At 45.0% G+C, this 25,810-nt stretch overlaps 1 protein-coding gene across 5 annotated transcripts in view; it reads right to left on the bottom strand.

Annotated features, from left to right (window-relative positions):
* CCDC85C (coiled-coil domain containing 85C) overlaps nt 1–25,368 on the bottom strand; it is a 112,531-nt gene extending 87,163 nt beyond the window's left edge. Inside the window, exons 1-2 of one of the 5 annotated variants that reach the window (XM_064140611.1) lie at nt 24,748–25,367; nt 23,654–24,540 (exon numbers count right to left, since the gene is read on the bottom strand). In XM_064140611.1, the coding sequence (XP_063996681.1) occupies nt 23,654–24,365 (712 nt within the window). In that variant the 5' untranslated portion in view covers nt 24,366–24,540; nt 24,748–25,367. Of the gene's footprint in view, nt 1–21,207; nt 22,114–23,653 lie in introns of those variants that run through there. The other 4 variants (XM_064140541.1, XM_064140774.1, XM_064140690.1 and 1 more) reach the window with 4 other exon arrangements.
* Nucleotides 25,369–25,810: the final 442 nt, after the last annotated feature.

Genomic DNA, 25,810 nt, shown 5'->3' with positions numbered 1-25,810 from the left:
AATAACACCTGGCAGTACCTAAGAAACTAAACATTTTTACTGTGATGACATCTCCATTGAAATACATGCAGGCATCTGACTGCATTTCCAGAGAAGTGGAATATTATTCAGTGAAGAAACACAGCTACTCTGGCAGGTAAGAAGGGGTACAGGGAAAATTGCAGGCAATTAGTATTTTCTTGACATTAACTGTAATTTGCGAATTTGCAAAAATCCTCTTCTAAAACGTTGGTTAATTTGACCCAAGAATAATTTAAATGCATGTCACACTCTCGTTCCCACAATCACAAACTAGCACACCCACAAGAGCCAAATTCATAAGACAAGGAACGTCAGCCCTCTCTGCCCCATGCATCCATCCCAGCGGTGGGAACATCCCCTCACCTTTCTTGGGGAATTATGAGCTTCCCGCAGTCTGATCAAGGGCTGATGCACTCAGCCAAGGAACAAGGGAGGTGACTTCAAGTGACTAACAATGCTTTTCAAAGAGGAAAAATGTTTTCCCACGGTTTAAAGTTACCATCTGAACTTCAGTAGAAAAGCGGTAGCAGTGCCATAGCCAGAGGTACCAGATAGTATTACTCTGTTTCCTGCCATAGAGGAATGTAAACTGTGGTCCCCTCACAGGTAATCCACATCCTCAAAACATGCCAGGTGCCCTGTCACACAGGTGGTCTGCTGCTTTACAATAATATGATTGGAATTTCTTTGCTTTCATGTCTTCCCTGCTTGAGAGGCTTTGGAGAGGTCCCATCACATGTGGAAAATAAGGAGAGAGGGCCTGGGGCTCAGGGGGGTTTCAGGTGAAGCCTGCAGATGGGATAAGAAGTTTCTCTGACAAGATAAACAGTGATCGCTTCCTAACACCTTAGATACAGGATACCTCTTCTTATGTGAATGCATTTACACTTAAATAATACATCTCTGTGACTAAAGGCAAGGAGTAATCAAAAGCTGACACTTCAGTTGTGCACTCTAGAAGTAAATCTCCTTCAAAAGCAGAATGCCGAAGGGAGGAAAGCAGGAGATGTGCTTTGATTTATAGCTTACTTTGGAAATTAGCAAGGGGACAGTTCTGCCGGTAGCCCTTGAGAAGGTCTCTATTTATTTGAGGAGCTCACAGAAGCACAACCACGGCATGGCCTCGTCTTTAGCCACATGGCCCAGATGGAGCCTGATCTACCGGATCAGTATTTATTTACATTTAAATAAAGAAGGAAGGCCACACAAACAAAAGTTGAGAGCATCCAGCAGACAATTCAGTGCACTAATGCACAAATCTATTTAGACAAGAATGAGTGCACTGGTACAATCAAAAGGCAGGTCACATATAGTCCATTCTAAATATAAACAACCTCCATCAGTGCCACTCATACCAAAGTCTTACTTAAGGAATAACACTCTCTCCCTCATGAAATCTTGACAAGTAAGGGATTTTTGCAGAGCATCTGCAATCCCACAGCATTCGGGCTGTTGGATGCATGTGTTTGCCATGCCCTGCACTGGCTGACGAACCCTCAGGCTTAGGCCAAATTGTGCTCACACTCCTGGGGTCCTGGCCATCCATCCTCCCAGAGTTGTCACTGCTGGCAGCGTGCAGGAGGACACCAGCAAGTACCACAGCACCCAAGCAACCTTTTGCTGTAGGAGCTGGCTCAATTGTTTAAATGAAATCACAGCTTATCTATTTTTATTGTTCTCTGTATACCTGCTCTGTTTTCCTGTACATAAATTATTCTTCACTTCCTTCCTGAAAGAGCTACTATTTAACAGCATAGCTGGCATTAACTATTGTATCACATTCCTCTAGAGGCCCATTAGTGCAGTGATAGAGTGCAACACCAACAGAAAAACACATGCGCAAACACTCCCTGAACTAAACCCTTGCCATGCAGCCCTTTTGAACGGAAGCAGTAGCACAAATAGATCATCAGCCTAAGCCAGGACATGATGCTAAGTGTGGACAGACTAATTCTTCCAATTTACAAAATTTAAATACATGAGCTATAATCACAGTTCTGCTTGTTCTGAATGTATCTAACCATGCATGGTGAGAGACCTAACTGGGATTTCTCCATAGATAGTGAGGGCTTAGGCAGGGCTTGCTTTGGGTTCTCTTTCTCTTGCAAGCTGTCTTTATTAAATCTTAGTTAAAATTATCTGAAGCAGCCCTCTCACCTGACTGAAAGAAATAACACTGGCTTTGGGCTTGAATCATAGAATCATAGAATCAACCAGGTTGGAAGAGACCTCCAAGATCATCCAGTCCAACCTAGCACCCAGCCCTAACCAATCAACTAGACCATGGCACTAAGTGCCTCATGCAGTCTTTTCTTGAAGACCCCCAGGGACGGTGCCTCCACCACCTCCCTGGGCAGCCCATTCCAATGGAAAATCACTCTCTCTGTGAAGAACTTCTTCCTAATATCCAGCCTATACCTACCCTGGCACAACTTGAGACTGTCCTCCCTAGCATATCACAGCAAAGATATCTTCATTTATGGGCACGTTTACACAGTTCTCTTGCTGATGTTGCATAAAAAGTCAAGTGAAAGAATAATTCCACACCCTGGCTGATCTGAAGCACTACATATCAGCTTTACAACACATTTTACATAGTTGGTTTATTTTACAGACCTCTTTGTTTAGATTCTGATCTTATTTCAGCCTGTGTTCCCAAAGTAGTTTTCAGGGGATGATTCTTCCACCCTAAGTCACAACGTCTTCCACACAAACCCGCTGGTTTCCAACTAGGAATTCAACTGAATTAGTATTCTAATGAGCCCCAGAAAGCTGCCTATAGGCATGGATTTATTTAACTAAGGCCACGCAGCCTGGAGATTAGCGAACAAAGTATTCCCTCGGCCCCACCGCACGCCCCAGGAGCCCGATCACCACGGGTGGGTAAGCGGCTGCACAGCAGAGGACAGCAACACTGCCGGCTCGTAGAAAGGAGATGCCAGCAGGCAGTGAGGAACATGCTGCTCAGTGAGCCTCCTGCTGAGGCAAGTACATTCTCTCTCACAAGGCAAATAAAAATTGTCTCAAGCATGTGTTGCTTGTGCTGTTCTTACCAGTAAGGAAGTGGCATAGGGGGTGTCTACTGCAGCAGCAATGTTGCTCTGCAGCAAAGTGTAGTTCAGCTGCGCTGGATGCAAGCAGAAAACAAAAGTAGATGTGTGAAGCCAAAATTGGCATCAGTGCAGGAAAGTTTCCCAATGCCAACCACCACAGGCAAAGAAACAGGGGCATGTGAACTAGTCTTCCTCTCCCTATTTCAGCTCCTGCACCACTGTTTTCAAACATACGCAGAACTAAGTTTAATCTGACTCTAAGGGAAGGTGTTGCCTGAAACACAAGGCTGGTGGACTAATATTCATTTTACACCTGCAGGGAAGATGCCCAAATGGCCCTGGACATGCCACCTGGCACCAGACATGCAGTTTGTATCATCTGCCATTCCTAGATTCTGACTTCATAACCTTAGGCTCAGCCCCAGATTTGCTCAAAGCAACAGAAACTTCCTCTTCAGATTCACACCTTTTTAGCCAGAGAAGAGAACTAGTTAATGTAAAACTTCCTTACACAGAAAGGGAAGTCAGTGGCTTCTCTCCAAAATTCTGGAGGCAGAAGACAGACAGATAACAAGCCCTGGCTGGGTGATAAAAGGGAAAACAATGCAAAGCTGCAGGGAAGCCGATAGAGTAGCCCAACAAGGTGCTCTCCCGGGGTTAGGAGACTTTGTTCTCACCTGCAGCTCTACCTTGACCAAGTCCCTCCACAGTTTTGAACGGACCATTGGATAATTTAATGTCTCCAAATTACCTCTTAACAAACTGGAGAAATTAACATTACTAGGACAAGGTTTTGGGTTCTCTATGAAATTTATGTGGCCTGACATTTCTTGGGATATCCCAGTGATACTTCTTCTCCTATGGCAAATGAAGCTTCTCACCCCTTTTTGCCCTCAGAGCACCAGGTGTGTCAAAACACAGTTATGAAGGGCTAGGAGAAAATTAGAGAAGCCGAAATCCCAAATGGGTTTTGCCTGGAGGCAAAGACAGCAAGATGCAATAACTTTAACAACACCATTTTACAAGATTAAAAAAAATAAATAGGTCACCCTGTCACTACAGAGATCAGATGAGATTAGTTTAATACCAGTTCACCCAAATAAAGGTCAAAAAGAGCGACTCTGATTGACAAAGTTAAGAGGGTTTGGCTAGACTATAAGCAAGTTGGTTTCTTAAATCAAATTTGTCTGATCATCTAGGTAGGTCTGAAGACAAAGCAAATGCCACCCAAGAGTGTCCAGGATAAAGAATTTTTGAAGTGGCTCTTGAAGGCAGGTTTCCAAGCCATGGATTTAAAAATTATGGTTGCATGGGCCTGTCTGGATTTGCAGAGTGAATCTACCAAACATTTCAATGCATATATTCATAACACAGACCGAGGTCTGTACACAATCCAACTGGAGGCTTCCATATCATGTTTAAAGAGTGGCACTAGCAGTGGGTCTCTGCAGCATGTCATGAGGCTAAAGCTCCTCAAAGAGCAATCTTGAGAGGCAGACCAATAACAGCATACCACAGCATTGTACTTGCTGTGCTGTCTCAACCTTTGGCCTACAGTCATTCACCTTTGCTTGCAAATGCTAACATTTTCCACCACTACTGATGCAGTAGTAGGCTTCAGCTGCAGCCTAAAACAGCCAGCACGAATCAACCACATGCTAAACTCGTCTAAGCCTTTACCCTGGGTCACAGAAAAGGAAATCTTGTCCTAACAAAGAGGAGAGGCATTCAGACTAGCTCCAGAGCACTCAGGAACAGCCTCAGATGGAAAAGATGGAAATAAGGAACAGTTAAACAATGTACTTGACAATTTGCTTCAGGTTCTATTTCTCACCTCTTTTTTTTTTTTTTGTCAGGGAAAAACAATCCTTTGCTCACAACAAGTATTCTTATGATCAGCCACCACTGAAATCAAGCTGAGTTAGAAGTCAATAACTTGCCATTTCTATACTTCCAGTGTCTGCCTCCCTGCCCTGGTACCTCCACAGTAGAGCCTGCTGAGAACTAGCCTGAGACCTAGAGTACCTAGAAACTCTCTATCATATTGTCCACAGGCACTCTGGCTCACTCAGACTGAGGCATTCGGTCTGCATCAGCATCACTGGCTTCAATGCACAGAATTAGGCTCTGCAGATTAGGCAATGTGCTGAGGCTTATCTCTGTGTCTAATCATAATAAAGTTGCAACCTGGTGCATTTGTACCATATTAGGTCTCACTCAACCACATGGGCTTTAAAGGTCATCTGCTTCCTCCAATCACTGACAGGTTTGTTGCAGTGGGCATGCCTACCCCAGCAGGTCCTGCTCCCACCGGCTGGCGTCCACCAGCAGAAATCCAATTATGGGCACAATGGTCCCAGCCGGCCAAGGCTCCCGGGCCCCTCCATGCTCCCACCCCAGCACCCCCTCCACAATGGCCACTTTTGTCTCAGCCTCACTATTGTTTGGGATTCTCTCGCATCCCTGGACACGGGTTAAAGAGCTGTGTTCAGAGAGATGTTTATGAATGGGGTCTCGGAGCACAAGGGAGCAGCAACACAGGGCTTGAATGCAGACAAAAAAGGTCACAGTTTCTAAACATCATGTCAAAATGGAATCATTAAAGATGTAATATGCACTGGTCAGGAACAAATAGTTGCAGGCAAATAGAAAATAAGAAGTGAAATCCTAGTCTTTCCAAAGCCAAGAGAAGTATTGCCACAGACCTTATTGCAGACAGGGTGTCTCCCAAAATACCTGTACTAAGTAAAATACCCAGCAGATCCCATTGCTTTAGGCCACTGTTTTGAAAATATTTTTAAGTGCATTGATTTCCAAAAGGGGGAGAAAACTTTAGTTAAATGAGAACACTTCCCAATTAAAAACGTACCAGATAGCAGCAGTAAATAGTAAAATCTGTGCCAAAGAAACTATGTGAAAAACAGCAAGCGATAAAATTCTCATTCTCCTAATGCCAGAGACAATACACTGATCTTCAGCTGGTGTAATGGATGGCACAGTAAATTTATCAAGAGGAAAGACCTTCATGTCCTCTAAAACCTGTAAGAGTTAACAAGGATCTTCCCAACTAATAGTCTGTAAGACTAAGTCAGTTCTGAATGGCAAAACTCTGCAAGAGCTCAGGCACCCGGCAAAGTCACACTCAGCTTCTAAAGCACCTTCAGCGTAACAGTACACCAGTCTTGCTAACAGCTTCCTTGACACAACCAAGCCTACCAGGAGCAATGCCACTCACAAACCTCATCCATCACGTTGTAAAGTGCCTCTTTGTGAGGTTGTGCTGAGCAGAAGATGATAATACTGCTAAACATTTCCAGACTTTCAAAAGTAGAGGTAGGCATATAACTGCATTCAGTGAAACATCATATGGTAATAAGCATCAATGGAAAAGCCAAGCATGAACCTCCTATTCAGCTGTGTCATGTGCATAAATCTATTTACCAAGGATTATTCTGTAGCTCCTACCATAATAAATCATCAGGAGAATGCCTTGTGCATTGTTAGAAGAGCAGAGGTTTGGAAAAGCAGGCAGGCTATTCTTCATGGAGAGGCACTGATATCTGGCCAACTCAAGAGTTTGTTACAAATGCAATATCAATTGCCCTCAGCTTATTTGGCATCCTTGCTTCAGTGCATGGAGGAATTAAGTTGATTATTTCCTTTTTTAAACTAGCACCTTTCTCTTTGCAATGAGAATGCTCACAGACATAGACTGTAGTACTAAGCCAACGTCCAGGGGTCCAAATACTCCACCAAGGCAAAGCTCAGTGTCCAAAGTCCATTCACTGAAGGAACTACAAAGGTTCTTTTGACTTCAAAAGATCAGGTAGCAATTCACCACCACCACCATTAGCAAAATAATGGTATTCTGGCCTAGTTTCTGCTAAATGCAAATGATTTATGTAGGCTAATCCCAGATAAATAACTGTTTTCTTGCATTATCTAGATCTTTCACTACACATCATGGGCTGTATTAAAAAGATTAAGCACTGCACAGTCAACTAAGAACTTCTCTAGAGGATGCTCCAGCTCCCAGCTTTGTAAGGATGCCACAGTACTTACTGAAATACCCTATGAATCTGCATGACTTGCCAAAACCTTGTTAATCACCTGATGTCTGTTATTGGTAGCTGTGAGCAAAGAGCATTTCAGAAAGGCTTTTATTCTGTGCTCAAGAGCTAAGGCTAAGTTGCATTCCAGAAGCAGCCAGATAAGGAAAAAGGTCACACGCCCATATAGCATTTAATACAGCAGAATCAGACCAACCACATGGGCCAGTCATATGGAGTAGTTGACTGCTTTAAATGCCATTTAATTCAGCAAGACATGTCTGAAGTGCAGCAGTACGCTGAACCCAATTTCAGTGCCAGAGCACATGGTGAAGCACAGCTCTTATCTCTGGGTTTGTGGATGTCATGGCAGAAGGAAATACTGATATCCCAGATATTGTTTTCCAGAAATCATTTAGATAATGTACATTACTACATACTTCAAATCCTTCCTTCCTTCTGCTTGCAATCTCAGATGCTATATGTTTAGCTACAATTTGCATTCACATTCACATGGCCATAATCTGCACAGCAGAACAATGTCCCAAATTCACCCTTGGCCTAACCCAGCTAACTGGTCATACAAAGCCTCCAAAAATGGCCTTCTTCAGTACAGTAACTTCTTAAAATCTGAGACAAGTTTGATCTACATGGGGAAAGGCAGAGTAAACAAAGCAGTTGCCTCCAGAAAAAAGAAAACCCGTACCTTTTTTCCAAGTGCCTACTAGCCTATTCTTGCCATTTCCACCGTGCCAATAAAACAGTCACCAACATGTACATCCTCCTAGGAAACTCCTTAAATCTTTTCCAATAAAACTACTGTAGAAACTAGAGGTATGTTCTCCTCTTTCCAGTCCTCATCACCAAAATTCTACTACAGTCAGCATCCCACCCAACTTGGAGCTTGAAAAACAGCTTCAGGAGTCCCTCAATCTCCTGAAATGACTACCTTCAGAGAGGAGGAAATAATGAAAAGCTGGACTTGAGGCAACAGTGTCCACTCACAGACCAGAAAGCCAGCAGTATCCTGAGTTGCATCAAAAGAAGGGTTGTCAGCAGATTAAGGAAGGCAATTCTGCTGCTTTACTGTGCTCTTCTGAGACAGCATCTAGAGCACTGGGTCCAGTTTTGGAGCTTTCAGGAAAGACATGGACCTATTGGAGCAGGACCAAAGGAGGACACAAAAAATATCAAAAGGATAGAACACCTCTCCTATGGTTAAGAATGTTGAGAGTTGCTGGCTTGGAGAGGAGAAGGCTCTGGGGAAACTTTATTGAAGTCTTTCAGTACTTAAAGGGGGCTTATAAGAAAGACTTTTTAGCAGGCCCTGTTGTGACAGGAGAGGGGGCAATGATTTTAAACTAAAAGATGAGCCGTTCAGACTAGATATAAGGATCAATTTTTCACTATGAAGATTGTAGAACACAAGGTCAGTTTGCCCAGAGAAGTGCTAAGTGCCCCATCCCTAGAGACATACAAAGTCAGGTTGGATCGGGCTCTGAGCAAGGCATTTTTCACAGACACCACTCTCATTGCCCTTTGACACAGACAATTATCTGCTCCCAATCCCAGCTGACCTCACATTCCTTACCCACCTGCAACTCCTATGTAAAGATAACAGGAATTCTCATTCACGGTAGCTTAGCTGCTTTGTCCTGAGTAAGGAAACGATATTCATAATGCTGAGACTAATTTCATTTCAGTCAAGGATTAGCTTCAGTCTCTCTTGCTGGCAAATGAAAAGGTGAGCAAGAAATTACCATCAAATAACTACAAGCTTCTCACTTTACAAGGGATACCCAGAGGTTTGCAAAAACTGCCCTTTGCTGCATTCAATCTGCAGTAAATTTCTGAGCATACCTCAAACACACACAGAAAGACTACAGAGTCCTGCAGATAAAGCCCAGGATGGAGGATTGGAAGATGAAAATTCTGTTGGGTGCACTTTGCATACTTAGGCTCATCAACATCCAAACCATTTAAAAATGGGGAACAATACTACTTCTCAGGCTAATAAATATGCTATGAAGCCAAATTCATTAGTGTTTACAGAGCACTCCTAGACTCCTTGTCTGGAAGGAGTTATACAACCATAAAGTACTATTCATGCTGTTCTAAGGCAGAAAAGTATGCATTACTGCAAATCCAGCAGTAGCTTTTCATGCACCATTAAGGTTTACTACACTGTCTTAATCTAATCATAAGCACTTCGGAACCCAGATCTGTCATTCGAAACACACAGATCAGACTTCATCATTGAATAACCAACTAGGTCAGTGATATAGAGGACAGGACATATATGCATTTTTTTTCCCCTCATTTATCCCACACATCTACAACTGAACCATCTGCAATGTCAAACCTCCATCATTACTGGGGTTTTTTTGCCATCTTGCATTATATCCACTCAGAATTTCAACAGGTTCAAAACTGAAGTACACTTTAAGAGAGCTGAGATGGGAAGGAGCACAAAGTTCAGGTCTACATGTTCTCCAGCAGTTATCAAGCAAACTGGTTCCTTCAGGTGAGTTTTTATCCCCATTATTATTCTAGGATCTCCTCTGCTTGCAATTCTAAAAATGTATTCATAATGAGTGGTAGACTTGCTTTTGACTAGCCGATCAAAATACAATCTTTATAGCTCCAGGCACCACCATCGCTGCTGTACTGGAGAGAGTTCAGTGAAATTGGCTGTTAAAAACAACAGCTAGCTCCCAAACCACATCTTTGGGCTCATTTACTCTATCTCCTGCATCTCCTGCTTTGGGCTGCTGCCATATTCCTTTACAGCAGTCTACAACTCCAACCTGAGCTACACAAGCAACTCTTGCTGCCCACTCTTCAGTCACTGCGAGGACATCCTTCCCCACCCCACAAATCTCACCACAAAGGCTGCACGAGAGCTTCATCCGAGCTTGACTTAAGTTCTCCCTCCAACTGCCCTCCTGCTCTCTACTCTCCTGCAGAAGGTTGAGGACACTCACCTCAACAGCATCACATGCCAGGTCACACACTCCATTGTGCACAGCCCTTCCCTCCAGCTCTGCAGATGTTGTTTTCAACATAAAAAAATCTGTTTCTTTGTGTTTTGCGTGGGTTTGGGTTAAATCCAGATATTAAGTCTCTCACTTTAGAAATAAAAGGTCAAATTCAAATACTGCCATCCTTAAACATAACAGAGTCGGGGAGTTTTAGCTTTTAGACAGCATTCCTTTGACAAGGCTAGCTCCAAGTATTTTCCAAAACATATTCCACTTGTTTCACTTCAAACTGTCAAAAAAAAACCCAACCACAAATCAACCAAAACCCAAACCAAACCAAGAAATATTAAATAGGAAAGCCCTCTAATTGTTATTCCCAAAAGGCAGAATGAAAGGACAGGACAGCAGATATTCCATCAGAAACTCTCCCTGGCCAAGATGCTAAAACAAGCCAAAAGAAAAACCAGCAGCCTCTGCAACTGCATCAGCTGCTGTTTACACGATCTGTTCCTCATTTTGCAGGACTCTGAGCAGAACTTGTCTCACAGCTGTGCACTTAGAGAACTTGTTGCACCCATGCTATCACCAACAGAGGACATTTACAGCTCTTCAGCGACACTTGTCTCAAGTACATGGTGCTGTGGCAAGAAAATTAGCTAGTCACCTCAAATACTACCAAGAGCAAAGTCAGAAACATGTTCAGAATACTTAATACTCTGAAAATGCTGAGCACCTATCCTTTGAACAGAAGATGCCTTTCAGGTGGATCTCCAAAACGTGAGACGCTTCCAATCACTTGTTATTGTACAAACTCTTGATGGGCTGCTGCAGAGCCAAACCAGGACTCTGACCCGCATGTACCACCTCCACATACAGACCTATCCTCAGCCCTTGTTTGTGCTAGGCAGCAGGTGCTATTGCATTGCAAAATGCTCCCTTTACTTCTAAGAAGAAAAGAAAAACCAAAACACCATCAAAACACACATAAGTGGATAAACACATAGCTTTACTTTCAAGCACAATTTCCAGATAAACTCAATTATGCTTCTGGGGTTAACAAAAGGATTTACATGATGCAGTTGCTCTTCCTTACTATGCTTGCAGTGATGGATGTGACTGAACACAACAATCCACTTAACCCCATAGGATCTACACCCATCATTTTAAATAAACAGCATTAATTTGGGGCAAATCTTTCTCTCCCCCCTGCTTGATGCTTAGCTTTACATATAGAAAACGTTTAGTATATAGGGCAAACAACAAACAGGACTATAATTAGTCCTTTGAAACAGAGAAACGTTGTTTAACTTCACTAATTGAAAAGGGAGAAAGCAAAAGCTTGCACTGTGTGGCTAGTGGCAAAGGCATAAAATGTCACTTTTCTGAGGCTCCTGATCTAGTAATTATCTTCTATACAAAGAATAGTGACTCATAAATCTGCTTTTTCATAAAAATCTTGCACAAAAAAAAGAGCCTCTCCCCTTTTTCTTGGTCAATTTGAGACTGAAACAAGGTCTTTATGAGCTGTGGGAGTGGAAACTCATTATGGTTTCAAATCCAAATGAAAATTAAGGCTTTTAACTTTGCCTATTACTGATACTGACAACCTTTCATACATAATTGCCTAGGAAGAGTTACTGCGGTCTTGTCACCCTCCTAACAATTTGGCGATACACTGACAAATAAAGCCTCCCAAAAATTCCACTACAGAAATGAGAATAAAAGCCCAAGGTGGTTGAAAAACATTGAGCTCGTACCAAGAGTGGCTTTGATGACTTTTCAGACAGGGCTTGTAAAGAGTTACAAAATTATCAGTGTCAGAAATAGAGCAATCAAGTGATCAGGTAAGAATTTAATTGGAAAGAGGAAAGGTGTCTTCAGCAATTACGGCAAAGACATTGCTGCTTTGCAGTGACACGGGGAGCAACGTGACACTATTCTCTTCGCTGTTGTGATTCTTCACCTCAGCCAAAACTGCTCTAGGCTGTGAGAAAAACAGCATTTTAAATATACATTTATAACGATACTCAAATGGCCAATGTGCATGGGATGAAATAACAACGAGAGGCTAAGGGAGCTGGGGTTGTTTAGCCTGGAGAAGAGGAGGCTCAGGGCTGACCTCATTGTTGTCTACAACTACCTGAAGGGACATTCTAGCCAGGTGGGGGTTGGTCTCTTCTCCCAGGCAACCAGCAATAGAACAAGGGGACACAGTCTCAAGTTGTGCCGGGGGAAGTATAGGCTGGATGTTAGGAGGAAGTTGTTGCCAGAGAGAGTGATTTGCCATTGGAATGGGCTGCCCAGGGAGGTGGAGTCACCGTCCCTGAAGGTGTTCAAGAAAGGCCTGGCTGAGGCACTTAGTGCCATGGTCTAGTTGAGTGGTTAGGGCTGGGTGCTAGGTTGGACTGGATGATCTTGGAGGTCTCTTCCAACCTGGTTGATTCTATGAAACAGCAGCATCTTTCTGCACTTGTTTCTGCCTGTGGAGAGGCAAGAACTGTTCTTTATCTTATTTTACTTCTTGTCTTCTCATTTGGGAGAAGAATTATTATTTGAAGAGTTTCTAGGTTTAAACACTTGAATGGAAACCATCCATACTTTATCATCCTGCAGTCCCAAGAAGTACATACAACACAGAAAGAAACACTCCAAGAGGTAGTGTGTTTTTATTCCAGTAAAGTTGAAACAGGATTTGAAGCAACTCCAACCTGGTAATTAGAAATGTCTGGAGTTACTATACAGGCTGCTTCTTCCTTACTAGCTCATTATAACTCAAAACTTGTGCTGTTTGTTATCACTGGTATCATAGCAATGGTCAGAGGCCCCATTTGAACTAAGTGTCTAGCTCTGCGGAGCACTTACAAGCGTGTTACAAATGATCCGGTGAATCACAAGAAGAAGCTTGGACAAGACAAAGGAAATACGCTACCCCGGTTGTATGAATGAAGAATCACAGATGACATCATTTACCTGAGACTACACCAGAAAGTCATCCCACAGTGAGAAAGCACAACAAATCTGCATCCTAATGCAGTGCTTTAAATTGCAAACCCACCCAAGCTTCTTTTGTTATTTTAAAGCTTACACCTAAAACAATACTCCCTTAATTGATCTTGTGTAAAGAGGACTGTATTTTCACAAGAGGCCAGGAGATAAGCATGGGAAACTTTGAAATAAAACTGCTCAGAATCCAGAAAGCAAATAGGAACACCAAAGTCTCAAAAAGAATAACTTTCAGAAGGTGGTTGGATACAGTCATACACGTGCAGCTATATCAACACAGCCTGGAGGACTGAGAGCTGTAGAAATCATTGTTTTTTCTGAAGTGAAATCTGGAGTCACTCCAGAAGAGATCTCCACAAACGAGGTATACATTATCACATTTCAAAATATCAGAGAGGAATAAACACACAGGCTTTAAAAACTGACTCTTTTTTTTTTCAGAGGTGCAAAAAACAATTAAGAAGATGAAAAGGCAAAACACTGCAAATATTGTCAGAATTAGAAGACAGAAAGCCTGCCACACTAGCTAAAATACTCAACTGGCTTGCAGCCTCAAAAATAAATACTGCAAATAAATTAATAATTAAAATTAAGCAAGCAAATACATAGGCATGCATAACAGCACAAGACGTGTATCAGCAGTCTGCACAGGAGTGAATGATTGACTTACTCCCATGCTGGGTTTGAGTTGCAATCAGGAAAACGAACAAGGGGACATTTTATCAGAGTTTCTCACAATATGCCATCTTTGTGTGATGCATGAGCCATTGGTGAAGATCATGTAACCTATAACTACGTATCACATTCAACAGCAAACAAGCTTTTAACTCAGTAGAAAGGGATTAAAAGCCCTGCAGATGCAAAGTATAGATCAAAGTTTTATTCAGCTGCTGGGAAAACATATAAATATGAGACTGCAAAGCCCAGCAAGGGTGATAAGAAAAGGAAACCAGGAAGACAAAAGAATATTGCACATCACAGAAGTGCTTTAAGATTGCACATGAAAATCAAGATTTCCTTAACACCTTTGTGAGCATCATCAGCTAAAATGAGGGTTTTTTTATTACTGACACACTACTAACAGCTGATGATGTTATTCTGGCATTAGGGGGGAAAAATGGATTTTCATATAGGTTTTCCTCAAGTTATTTCTACCAAGAACAAAAATGGAGGGGAAACAGTGAAAGCATGGGCTGTTTTTTATTTTGTTTTGTTGTCTGGTTTAGTTTCATGACACCAGGAAACAGCTGCACATATATAACACCAGCCGTAGTCCTGAGCTATTACCTAAATAGGCCAGATGATGTCCAATTTATCCTTCCTGAATAAAAAACTAAAGCAAGTGAAAAGAGTTCAAATTTTAATTCCATTCAAGTTAATGCCCTCACAGTTACTTCACTGAGCACTAAGCTGTACCAGACCACTGAGAGGTCCATGACCTGATTATAAAGTCACAGTCATCCTTCAAGGAGCACAGTGTTGCAGTGGTGGCACTTATAGGACACAGCATTATCAATAAGTGTCACAGAGTGAATGAAATCTACCTTAGCAACTAAAAAACTGAAGATGAAAGATGCATGTCAACCCTCTGGAGACTGCTTAGCACTTAATGGCAAGTTAGAAACCAGGAATGCAGGTTTTAACCTTGCATTTGTGACACTCAGCATCCCGTCTTCAAATGAAGCAGGATGGAAGAGGTAGGAAAGGACAAACATTTTTTAAATCTACTCAACCCCACTAGATCAGAGACTGACAATAAACCTCCTGGTGCATTGGTTTCCATAGAAATATTAAGCTTTGGGGACTGGAAATGATGTAAGGCTTACTTTATTTTCTTCTCTGAAATAATGGTTTGGTTTTGCTGCTCTACTTTGAGTGGTCTTTAGCCTGCTCCTTTCTTCTCCACAGGTCTTCTGCAGCGAGAGGACAGAGCAGCACCCACTCTGCAGTTCTTCCCACCGCACTGAAGCCGAGGCTCACAGCAAAACATTGCCTCATTGCATGGTCCTGGCAAGGCAGGAGCAAGTCAGACATGACTGCAAACACCCAGGTATATGCAGCCCTGAAGCATCCTACTGCACTGGAGACCAGCAGCAGTAGTGTTTCCTCTTGCACTCCAACCTGAGCCCTGCACCATCCATTTGCTCTATACACAACATCCTCCATTTCCCACATTCAAATGGTGCTGAATTCCCTATACATAAATGAAAACTCAGCAGCAGAGGAGTTTGGAGGTGAAATGGAAGAAAATCAGCAGCATACAGTCCTGAACATCACTGCACAAAGCTGGGGGATGGAGCAACATCTGAAGGGCTTTTCAGAGTGCTCCAGCTTTGATTGAACTAATTCTGCCAGCAACTGGGGTTGACACAACTACACAAGACAGCTAGCGTGTCACCCCTGTGACTGCAGTTTGCAGCTGGCCAAAGCCTTGATGCCATAAGCCAGGCACTCCTCGCCTGTGCTCCCTTGGCTACAGACACCACAGCCCTCTCCCATCACACTCACCCCGGGCAAACAGGATACATTCTGTCCTACAAACCTGTAACAGAAGCCCATGTAGATGACAAGACAATCTGTATTACACTTAGGATAGCTTCAGTCTTGCTGCAAGGCCCCTAACAGGGAGGGCCTACAGACATTTGCTAAGGCAGGCAATACTGACTGCATTTAGCACAATGCTTTGGAGTGACCATTCCCAAATCTACCTGATAAATAGGACTAACTTTCACAAGGACCTTTTGCAAGAGAGTCCCTGAGTAAGGTGAACAGCTGGCACTGTCACTGCTTGGAGACACAAGAAGTCAGTACAAGCCACAAGCTTCCTGAGGGGCAAAGAGCAAGACAAGAATTTAAGGGAAGGAAGAGTATACATACACCTGTATGCACAGGGACTGAAGTAACCTGGCATAAATGGTCTCAGCCCAGACATAAGTCACTAGAAAAGCATACAGTAGCCTTCAATTGCTATGGTGATAAATGTTTCCTAATGCCTGAGAGCATCCGAGTCCTGAACTCCACACACTCATCCAACTAACACAAGCATTCATTATAACACAAAATAAATCACAGTCAAAAAAAAAAAATCACTAATTATTTGTGGGATTATAATTAATCCATCCTCAGATCAAAGCTTGACTTACACTCTCATTTCAGCAGGGAGTACTGTGCACACATTGCAGTCAATTCAGAAGATGGAGCTGGCTTGGATTTTGCTTCACAATTCAGTAGGCAAGGGAAAGACAGATTCCCTGAGACAGTGTTACTTTTTCTGCCAGGAGTTATCTATCTGCAGAAGTGGGTCAACTTTCTCTTGGTGGACATGTTAGTGTGCGAGTGCCTAGCAGCGCTGCCGGAGAATTCCTGCCCGCCCCGCGAGCAGAGGAACCTCTGCACATAACTATTTATGGCAGCCAAGTGTTTCATGAATAGCAGCAAGTTATCCACAAGGGGACAACGACATTTGGCGACAGGGCAGGATGAATTCTGGCTGGCAGACAAACAAAAAGTCAGGTTAGAAATACAGAAGCAAACTCAGCTAGTTGCTGCTAATTTGCAGGAAAACTGGACATGTAGCCCCCAAATCTTCCCTCTTCCACACTAACAACATCATGTGTTTGCCCATGGGATGCATTAGGGCCTGACTGTGAGCTCGGGAAGGACTTCAGCCTTCCTTGGGCCAAGCCTTTTCAGTGTATATTAAATAGGCTTCTTCTTTTTTTTCCAATTGCCTTATTTCACACCATCTGATGTATACCAGACGTTTTTATCAATTTAAGCACCTCATCTCCACCTCACCAATTGGATCTGTCATTGTCCATCTTGGCGCTGCCAGAGCATCTCCAAAGCACAGCTACAATACAAAAGGTGCCATAGGCTCAGTCTAAGAGGACAGCATCAGAAGACCCTGACACACATATGTCTGTGTGACATGCAAGGCCACAGCCATGCTAGGGCAGATGAAAAGCCCAATGTCTCCCAGGGTGGCCCCCCCAGTACCATCCAAGTTTCATGGATGTAGTCAGCCTTGTTGCCACAAAAGCATTAGCCCTCAAGCTCTCAGGTGCAACACTTCTGTTAGTGCTCACACCTCTCATCTCCATACACACTGAGTTTAACACTTGCCAGGGCTGCATTTTGGGTTCCCATGCCTGTCACTTAATTAGCTCATCATTTAAGTTGATTCTCAGGTTTATTTCATTAAATGCCTCCAGAGGACCAAATCATTTACATGTAACGAACACGGTTTATTCCTCTTATTTCGATTGCTTTTGACAAGTGTAAGCAGATAATTCCTTCAAAGGCCTGAAGAAAATTGTCTTTTAATCAATAGAAGTTTTTTTCCTTCAACAGGATATCTGAGTATAAGATATCTCTATAGAAAATTAAAAAGGGGAAAACAAATTAGAATGTATTACTATATAGAATACATTTCCAGATACAGCTCAATTTTAGTATCTAGTTCGAGTCTCTTAAGCCTTGTTTATCAGGCATAGCAGCTACCATGAAGTTTGGGAGCCTTGCAGGCTGGCACACAGGCACCACCCCAGCAAGAGGGCAGGAGCAGACAATGACAAAGGTGCCTAAAGTGGAGCACTCCACTGAAGCCCCTTGGATGAGCATCCAATGACTATTGGCTACAAGAAACTGAAGCTGTACCCTTTGTGTTTGAAAACTCAGCACCAATAAGCCTATTAGCAGAACTCATAGCCCAGAAGAGACAGAAACAGGTGTTTCTAGATCTAAAGTACCAGCCCACGGCAGGTTTCATCACAAGGAACCTGTATATAGCAGCCTATGTGCACCAAAATACTGACATACTAAGTACAGTATCAGAGAAATATCACGGCAGTGTTCAGAGGATTAAAAGTGTTCTTGGTGTACAAAATATTGGTATCACAGTATCACCAAGGTTGGAAGAGACCTCACAGATCATCAAGTCCAACCCTTTACCACAGAGCTCAAGGCTAGACCATGGCACCAAGTGCCACGTCCAACCTTGCCTTGAACTGCCCCAGGGACGGCGACTCCACCACCTCTCCAGGCAGCCCATTCCAGTGCCCAATGACTTTCTCAGTGAAGAACTTTCTCCTCACCTCAAGCCTAAATTTCCCCTGGTGCAGCCTGAGGCTGTGTCCTCTTGTTCTGGTGCTGGCCACCTGAGAGAAGAGAGCAACCTCCCCCTGGCCACAACCACCCTTCAGGTAGTTGTAGACAGCAATAAGGTCACCCCTGAGCGTCCTCTTCTCCAGGCTAAACAATCCCAGCTCCCTCAGCCTCTCCTCGTAGGGCTGTGCTCAAGGCCTCTCACCAGCCTCGTCGCCCTTCTCTGGACACGCTCAAGCATCTCAGTGTCCTTCCTAAACTGGGGGGCCCAGAACTGAACACAGTACTCAAGGTGTGGTCTAACCAGTGCAGAGTACAGGGGCAGAATGACCTCCCTGCTCCTGCTGACCACACCATTCCTGATGCAGGCCAGGATGCCACTGGCTCTCTTGGCCATCTGGGCACACTGCTGGCTCATGTTCAGGCGGGTATCAATCAGCCAAACCTCTGCTTAAGCACAGCCAGGGCCACTGAGCTCTATGAAGTCTCCATCACAGAGAACAGGGTTCTCTCTGAACCATGCTCACATACCCAGGTAGCGTAGGGGTGGCATCTGGCTGCTACCAAGAAAGTAATTCCTCTCTTGCATCAGGGCTAGCGCAGCTGCACTGGAAGAGGAGTGGACAACCATCATCACAACTCCTTGAAAAGTATTGATCTTAGCCGGCTTTGGATCACTGCCTATGAACTAGCCATCAAGAGTGCTTTCCCATCAGCATAGACAAAGGGTGTGATTAGCACAGAACTCTTCTCCCTCCAAAGCAGACACAGTTGATAAAAATCATGACACCGAACTGCCTTTTTCCACATGGCAGATAAAGGAAGCCCAGGGGGACACATGTTAAAGTCTGTATTGGAGATAGCTCAATAAAATCAAGCAAACCTAACTTTTTGCTTCTGTTCCTATACCTTCTCATCTCAAAGGCCTCATTAATACACCACAGTAAATAATATGCACATTGATTATAAATACACTAATGAAAACAAGGCACTTTAGCCTTAGAGGGTCTGTGAAGAAAAGGAGATATAAGTACAGGGTAGTTGCATATCCAATCAATATCAACCCACAGGGAACAGCCATTTCTCTTTGCCACCATTTTAACTGTAATATATTGTACCGTCTAGGTAAATATGTGGACATTCACAAGCGGGAATCAATAGAAGCAGAGATCTTCCTACCTCCTCACTCAAAGAGGCCATTCTGATGTTGGAGCAGACAACAGCAAGAGGCCACAGATTAATGTCTGCTAGTACTGGCTATCTGCCATATCCACAGGTTTCTTCTGGGCCTCTCCGACCACTTTTTAGCCATTGATGCTTTAAACAATTTAAAGCAAACAAAACCAAAACTAATCAACCAAAGAAAAAATGTTCACATCGATAAAAAAATGCATTCATATTTTATCCAACTGGAACAAAGCAAATGCTCATTTTGGTAACTCAGAGCAAGCAGCTTCTGTGGAAAGCAACAGAGAAGTTCCAACAACATTCAGTTGATGGGGGGGATAAAACAAAAGCCTGAAAGCTTTGCCTTGCACGCACAGGAATTTGTCCCAAGCAGATCACCAGCTAGTGAGTCTGAATGCCTCCAGGCTTGCAGATGGATAAACAGTTGTCCCAGTAAGATATCTAGATAAGGCTGAATCCAGTGGAAGCTGTTGCCCTGGCCTCAGGGAGCTTTGAGTCACTTTTCCCAATGTTCCCACATACCTCAGAGTCCAGGGACACATCCTATAATACCTGAAGACTTTTCTTTCCCCTAGGTCATGTTAATATCTCCCAATCTGGCTGCTGCTTTGAGTTTTACTTTTTTTAATGCTTTTTTTTCCCCTCAGAAACTGAATCCTAGCAGGAATCAAGTAGTAGCAATGGGCATGACTTGAATGGGGCTGCCTAAAACTGGATGGGCAGAAAGACTACTTATGTATGCAGAGACTCCCACTATGCATACAAAGAAACCGAAAGCATTCACAAGCACAAAACCTCAATTTCTGTCCTGGATCTGTGGGTAGATTTATGGGAACCGTGGCATATCACTCAACTCCAATGCAACTAGACAGTTCCCATTGCATAGCTTCAAGATGCCCTTATTCCACAGCCCAACTACCAGCTCACACGTGAAGGATGGAAATACCACTGAGCAGACTGAGCAAATTTCCTCTTGGCTCTCAGCAGGACATCCAAAGCTGCACAAGATTATAGATGTGATCTAATATCAGCCATTTTCACACTATCAGTTACACCTATTACCTTATCTTCCACGAGCAGATAATTCATCATCAGGTTTCAGGTATCAGCTTCCAAAAAAAAAACAATTTATAAAAGTAAACAGACCCCAGAAAAGGGACTCAAAGGTGGATTTCAGGTTGGTTATGTTTCTTCTTTTTTAAACTTGTACCATATATACTGAATTCATGCTACAAAACTTAAGTTTATCACCTCGCATTGGTGTAGGTCACATGCCCAAATAAATCAAGCTCTGGTTTACCAACTTGCTTCCAAAGATTTGCTTAGAGGAAAACAAAAAAAAAAACATTTAATTCACCTTTGCACACTTAGGTTTCATTCAAAAGCTATAATACTCTTTACTCCTTTAGAAAAACCACTGAAGTAAATGAGGCACCCTGCATGATAACCTGAAAAAACAGCACCACACGAAGTCTTATCTATACTCGTAGCCTAGGCAGCACATTTCAGGACTTTACAGCTTTTCCATACGCACAGGTGCTTTAGTAAACAGTTCACCATGCCTTGCCTCCAGAAGTTGTCCAAGGCTTCTGTTGTGTTCCTATTAAAGATCCTAAATTCTGCCCTGGATTCATTTGAGATTTTCCTGCACTCTCAAAGAAAGCACACGAAGGCTTTTGCTGCTGTACTACTTGAGCTGGCCAAGCAATTTCTGCTTTATCCACCAGTTAGTTATCCAGTGCTTTTATTGAAAAGAAAGAACAGCAAGCCAGACTGAATTCTACAATCTAAAAATGAAAACCCACACCTTCCTTCCTCCCTCTCGTTTTATTCCAGGACAGTAAAAAAAAAAAAAATCATCAGGAAAAAGTATTAAAAGGCTGAGATATAAGCTGTATGCATGGAAGACAGAAATGGCATCAGGAGAGACGGAAGGATGCTCCCTGCCAGGGCTGCTCCTTGTCAGCTCCGTTGACTTGACTTCTGGGTTTGCTTTTCACGTTCACCTGCCCTGCACTACCGCATTGTCACAAGCTTAACAGAAAGGCTGCATGGTCCCAGGCCAGCCCCTCTCCCAGAATCCCAGCTGTCAGTCAAAAAAGGGGCCGATAAGCTTTTCATTTGCATATGTATTGGAGAGGCACTTCCAGGGAAATGGCCTCACTGAATGCCGATGCTATCTGAGAATGACAACTATTCAAGTAATTTTACAGCTTCACTACCTAAGAAGAGAAAGCAGAATTGTTTGCATCTTTACAAGCATTATTAGCTCTAAAAGAGCTGATTATATCGGTCCCACCCTCAGAAATGAAGCAGCACAGGTTCAATGCAAAGAGCCAGCTTCAGTGCTTCCCACAGACCACCATCCACAGGCACCCTAAAACCAGAAGTCACATCTGAAATGCTTGACTTTATACTCCTCCTTTCTATATAGGAGAAGAAAAGGTACAGAGGGACGTATGGAACATACACACGTGTGGATGCTCTACCATTCCTCCCTACACAGGACAGAACATGAGACTCAGCTTTCAGTCCCCTCAGAATGATGCTGGACACTGTCCTGTACACCGAGTCTGAGGATGGCAATGAGGACTGAGCTCTGCAAGCAGAGGTTTTCCTCTTCATGCGGACAGGGATGACTTGGATCCCGCGTGAAGAATCTTACAGTCCTCACGCCGGGTTTAAGGGCCAGCTCTGAGCCATGGATGTGTCCTATATGCACAAAAGTCCTGAGTTAACAGGAATTAATTCAACTGGCTTTGTTGTAAATACATTAAAGCGATGTAGTCTTAAGGTTCATGAACAGTTTCTACCTAAAACAGTAATAGTACACTCAAAATCTGCAAGTGGTTTCCAGGCCTCTGTGCAGAGCAACCAATAGTTTATGAAAATAAAACTAAGTCCCATCAGGAGCATAAGTTATCTTCAGATTTAGAAAGAAGGTACTTATGACTTTTACTGCACTAGGAGAGAGGGACAGAATGTGAAAAAACAGCACACGTTTAAAGATGCTGACTGGATCCCCCTTGAGATCAGCAATCCTTGTCGTCTAATGTGCGAGTTGGCTAGAACATCTCCACCTGTGACTACTGTGAAAGGAATATCCACAAGCTTGAGAACTGGGCGGATTGAGCTGCATGCCCTCAGATCTCTTGGGGCATTCTGTCTTCCTATAAATCGTAGTTCCATCAGCATTACAAAAAGATACGGTTATCTGGTGAACATCTCCACAGCTGACATCACTCAGAGCCGACCTCTGAGGCTCCTATCTCATCTCTGTGACTGAGGGAGGGGAAAGAGTAGCTCACCCAGAAAACAGTCCTCTCTGGTTGGAAAAGAGGATTAAGAACATTAAAAGGAGTCTCGTACATAACAATTAAGTAGATCGGTGCCTGCTTGATTCCTGTTGAATCCTCTTGACCAAACTACTCCTAAAAGTCAAGTATTTGGTCGTGTTGGTTTCAAAAGTTCCATTTAAAGGGATTCCAATAGTATTACTTTAATGTCTGATCAGTAATAGACAACAGGAGAAACTTTGTTTGAATACACTGTTAGAGGAGGCTTGGCATGACTTCACAGTGGAGTTTGTTTCCAACTTTAATGACTAGATTGAACAGAATTGCGACTACAGCATCTCTTTGAGAGCAACCTATCTACAAACTTCCTCTTTCCGAAGCAAAGCAGGGAAACAGAGGGGAAGCTGAGTTGCGGCTCTCCAAAACTGCTGAGCATGCCAGAGCGAGCCTGCCCTGACAGCCTATAGAGCCAACAGGTGACAATGCACTGTGGGGCAGATCTGCACTTTCAACAGATGCTTTCAAAATCTCATCCAGGCTCTTTAACAAACTAGCAAACAAGCCAAACATAAACCAAAATATGTGAAGGGTGAGAGACAGAAAGAGAGAGAGGAAGAGATGGAAAAAAATCAGTGTTTATTTAACCCTGAAAACTTAGTCTGTTCCTCCTAAAAAAAAAAAGAACCAAACCAACCAAACAGAACCTTCACATAAAAAAGGCTCCAACCCTCAATCCCAGACATCGGCAACACAGCACCATCACCACTCTGCACACAGGTGCTACCCGCCAACCCCCCGGACTGCTCTTTCGAAGAGGTCAGCAAGGGCAGGCATGAGTGGGGATGGCAAGGACTGTCGTCTCTGGCACCTCTCAACCCACTGCCAAGGGGGAACACTGGACTTGCCGAGGACAGGTGGCACCTGCTGTCAGCGGTGTAGGAGGGGGAGAGGCTCACCGTTGAGGCCGTTGGGGATGCTCCGGTGATGAAGGGGTGCAGACAAGTCATCCATAGACCTCCGCATGGCCCCTGCCTTGCTGTCGCTGGCCTTGTGATGGTGGAGATGGTGATGGTGATGGTCGGGGCTGCCCGCGCTGCCCGTGCTGGAGGTGCTGCTCCCGTCCCCCACGTCCCTGGTGGCCGAGCCGCCGTTGAGGTTGGTCAGGCTGGCCTGGCTGTCGATGGAGCTCCGTGAGCCGGCCCCGCTCCGCTCCTCGTCCAGCATGAGCACCATCTCCTTCAGCTCCACGTTCTCCCGCAGGAGAGTCTCCTGCCTCGCCTCCAGGTCCTTTAGCTTCTGCTGGTACATGCCCACCTCCTTCCACATCACGCTGGCCGTGTGCCTCCCGAAACGCTGCCATTCCCTCGATAGCTTCTTGCCTTTCTGCCGGTCGTCATCCAAGAAGCAGCAGAGCTCCCTTAGCTCCTGGTTGTCGTCCTGCAACTTCTGGTTCACCTCCTTCAGCCCGCGGATCTCATGCAGGTGGAGCTGCAGCCGCCGGTTCACGTCCTTCATTAAGTTGCCGTGTTCCACCATTAAGTTCATCTTTTCATTCTCCACTTTTCTCAGTCTTTTCACCAGCTCTTCTTTGCTCCACCTCAGCATCTCCTCTTCTGAAATTTTGCTCAGGTCTTCTTTAGACCCTTCCAGGGAATTTTTTGCCATCATCTATGCCTAGACAACGTTTGCTCTCACGCGGTAACAAATGGCTCGGGTTATTCGGGTTATTTTGTTCGCCTGATTTCCTGGGACTGAAATCACTGCAGCATCTCCAGGATGAAATATTATAGTTCTCCTCAGAGCGTTGGACAAGGAAGCACAACGCCGGACTGGAAGATAGACTCTTCCACAGACCCCATAATAGTGAAAAGAAAAAAAGAAGGAAAAAAAAAAAAAAAAGAACACAAACAAACAACAAAACCCAGAGGGGGGGTGCAGTGGAAAAGCAAAAAATAAAGGCACCCCCCCAAGGGGGCTGAGGGCGTCAGGGAGCCGGGAGCCAAGCACTGCCCGCTCCAAGCGAAGGCTCGCAGGGGATCGGCCAACTTACCCCGGGCAAAACAACTACGCGGTGGCCGGTCTACCAGCCGCGTTCCTGGGCGCTCGGTCCACTTGTCCTCCCGCCTCCCCCTGCCGCTCCCCGCCGCGGGAGAGCAGGCAACACGCACCCGCCGCCGCGGCCGCTGCCCCTCTCCGCCGTAGCTCGTTCGCAGCTCAGTGGCGAGGTGGGCCAAGCCCGACGCGGCGGCGGCCGATACCGGTGCGGCGCTGCCGAGGAGCGGTGGGGGAGCCGGCGCCTTCCCGGAATGGCTCAGCCCTCGGGAGTGAAAAAGGGAGGGTGAGAGGAGGCGGGCAGCAGAGCCGGGGCTGGTCCCACCTCCTGCCGGGCAGGGAGGCGCGGCCCTGCCCGAGCCGAAGAGAAGGAGAGCCGGCTGCTGGTGGAGGAGCGCAGACCCGAGCGCCACCTTTCCCGGCCGCTCACGCTGGCTACCGGTCTGGGCTCGGCCGGGCCCTTGTACGCCGCGCCCCTCCGCCGGCTCGGGTTACCAGGGCCTCGGCCGCCGCAGCCAATACGGGGCCGCCTGGCGCCTTTAAACGGCAGGTACAAAGGGACAGGGCCACTCCCTCCGCTCGCCCTGCCGCGTTGTGCCCTGCCATTACTCGTCAGCGCCGGGGCCGCCTCTTCGCTTTCACCCCCCTGGGTCTTCCACCTCCCTTTCGGCCTTTTTATTTGGTGAGGGGGGAGTGTTGGTGGGTTTTTTTTGTTGGTTATTTTTTGGTTTGTTTTTTCAAGCAAACCGGAGGGAGCACCGGCTCAGGGAAGGGCGGGGTTGGACAGGCAGGAAAATGCTCCCGCCAGGCGGCCCGGAGAAGCGGCGCCGCAGCGGCCCCGGCCCCGGCCCCGGCCCCGCTCTCTCGAGGCGCGGGGAGGAACCCGCGAACCGGCTTGGGCCAGGAGTGTAGTAGGATTTCCTGGGGCATCTGTGCTGCTGCCACCTTCCCGCCCCGGGCTTTGTCATCGGCTGCCCGCCCCGCTCGGCGCTGCCGCCTGCCTGCCCTCCCGCTGGGACGGCCGCCTTTGTCCCCACGTTCCTCCTGCCTCGGCCAGATGC

The sequence above is a fragment of the Pogoniulus pusillus genome, chromosome 1 (assembly GCF_015220805.1).
Source record: "Pogoniulus pusillus isolate bPogPus1 chromosome 1, bPogPus1.pri, whole genome shotgun sequence".
NCBI classification, from domain to species: Eukaryota; Metazoa; Chordata; class Aves; order Piciformes; family Lybiidae; genus Pogoniulus; species Pogoniulus pusillus.
The sequence above is the reverse complement of the archived record's forward strand: the minus strand, read 5'-3'. Positions and strand labels throughout refer to the sequence as shown.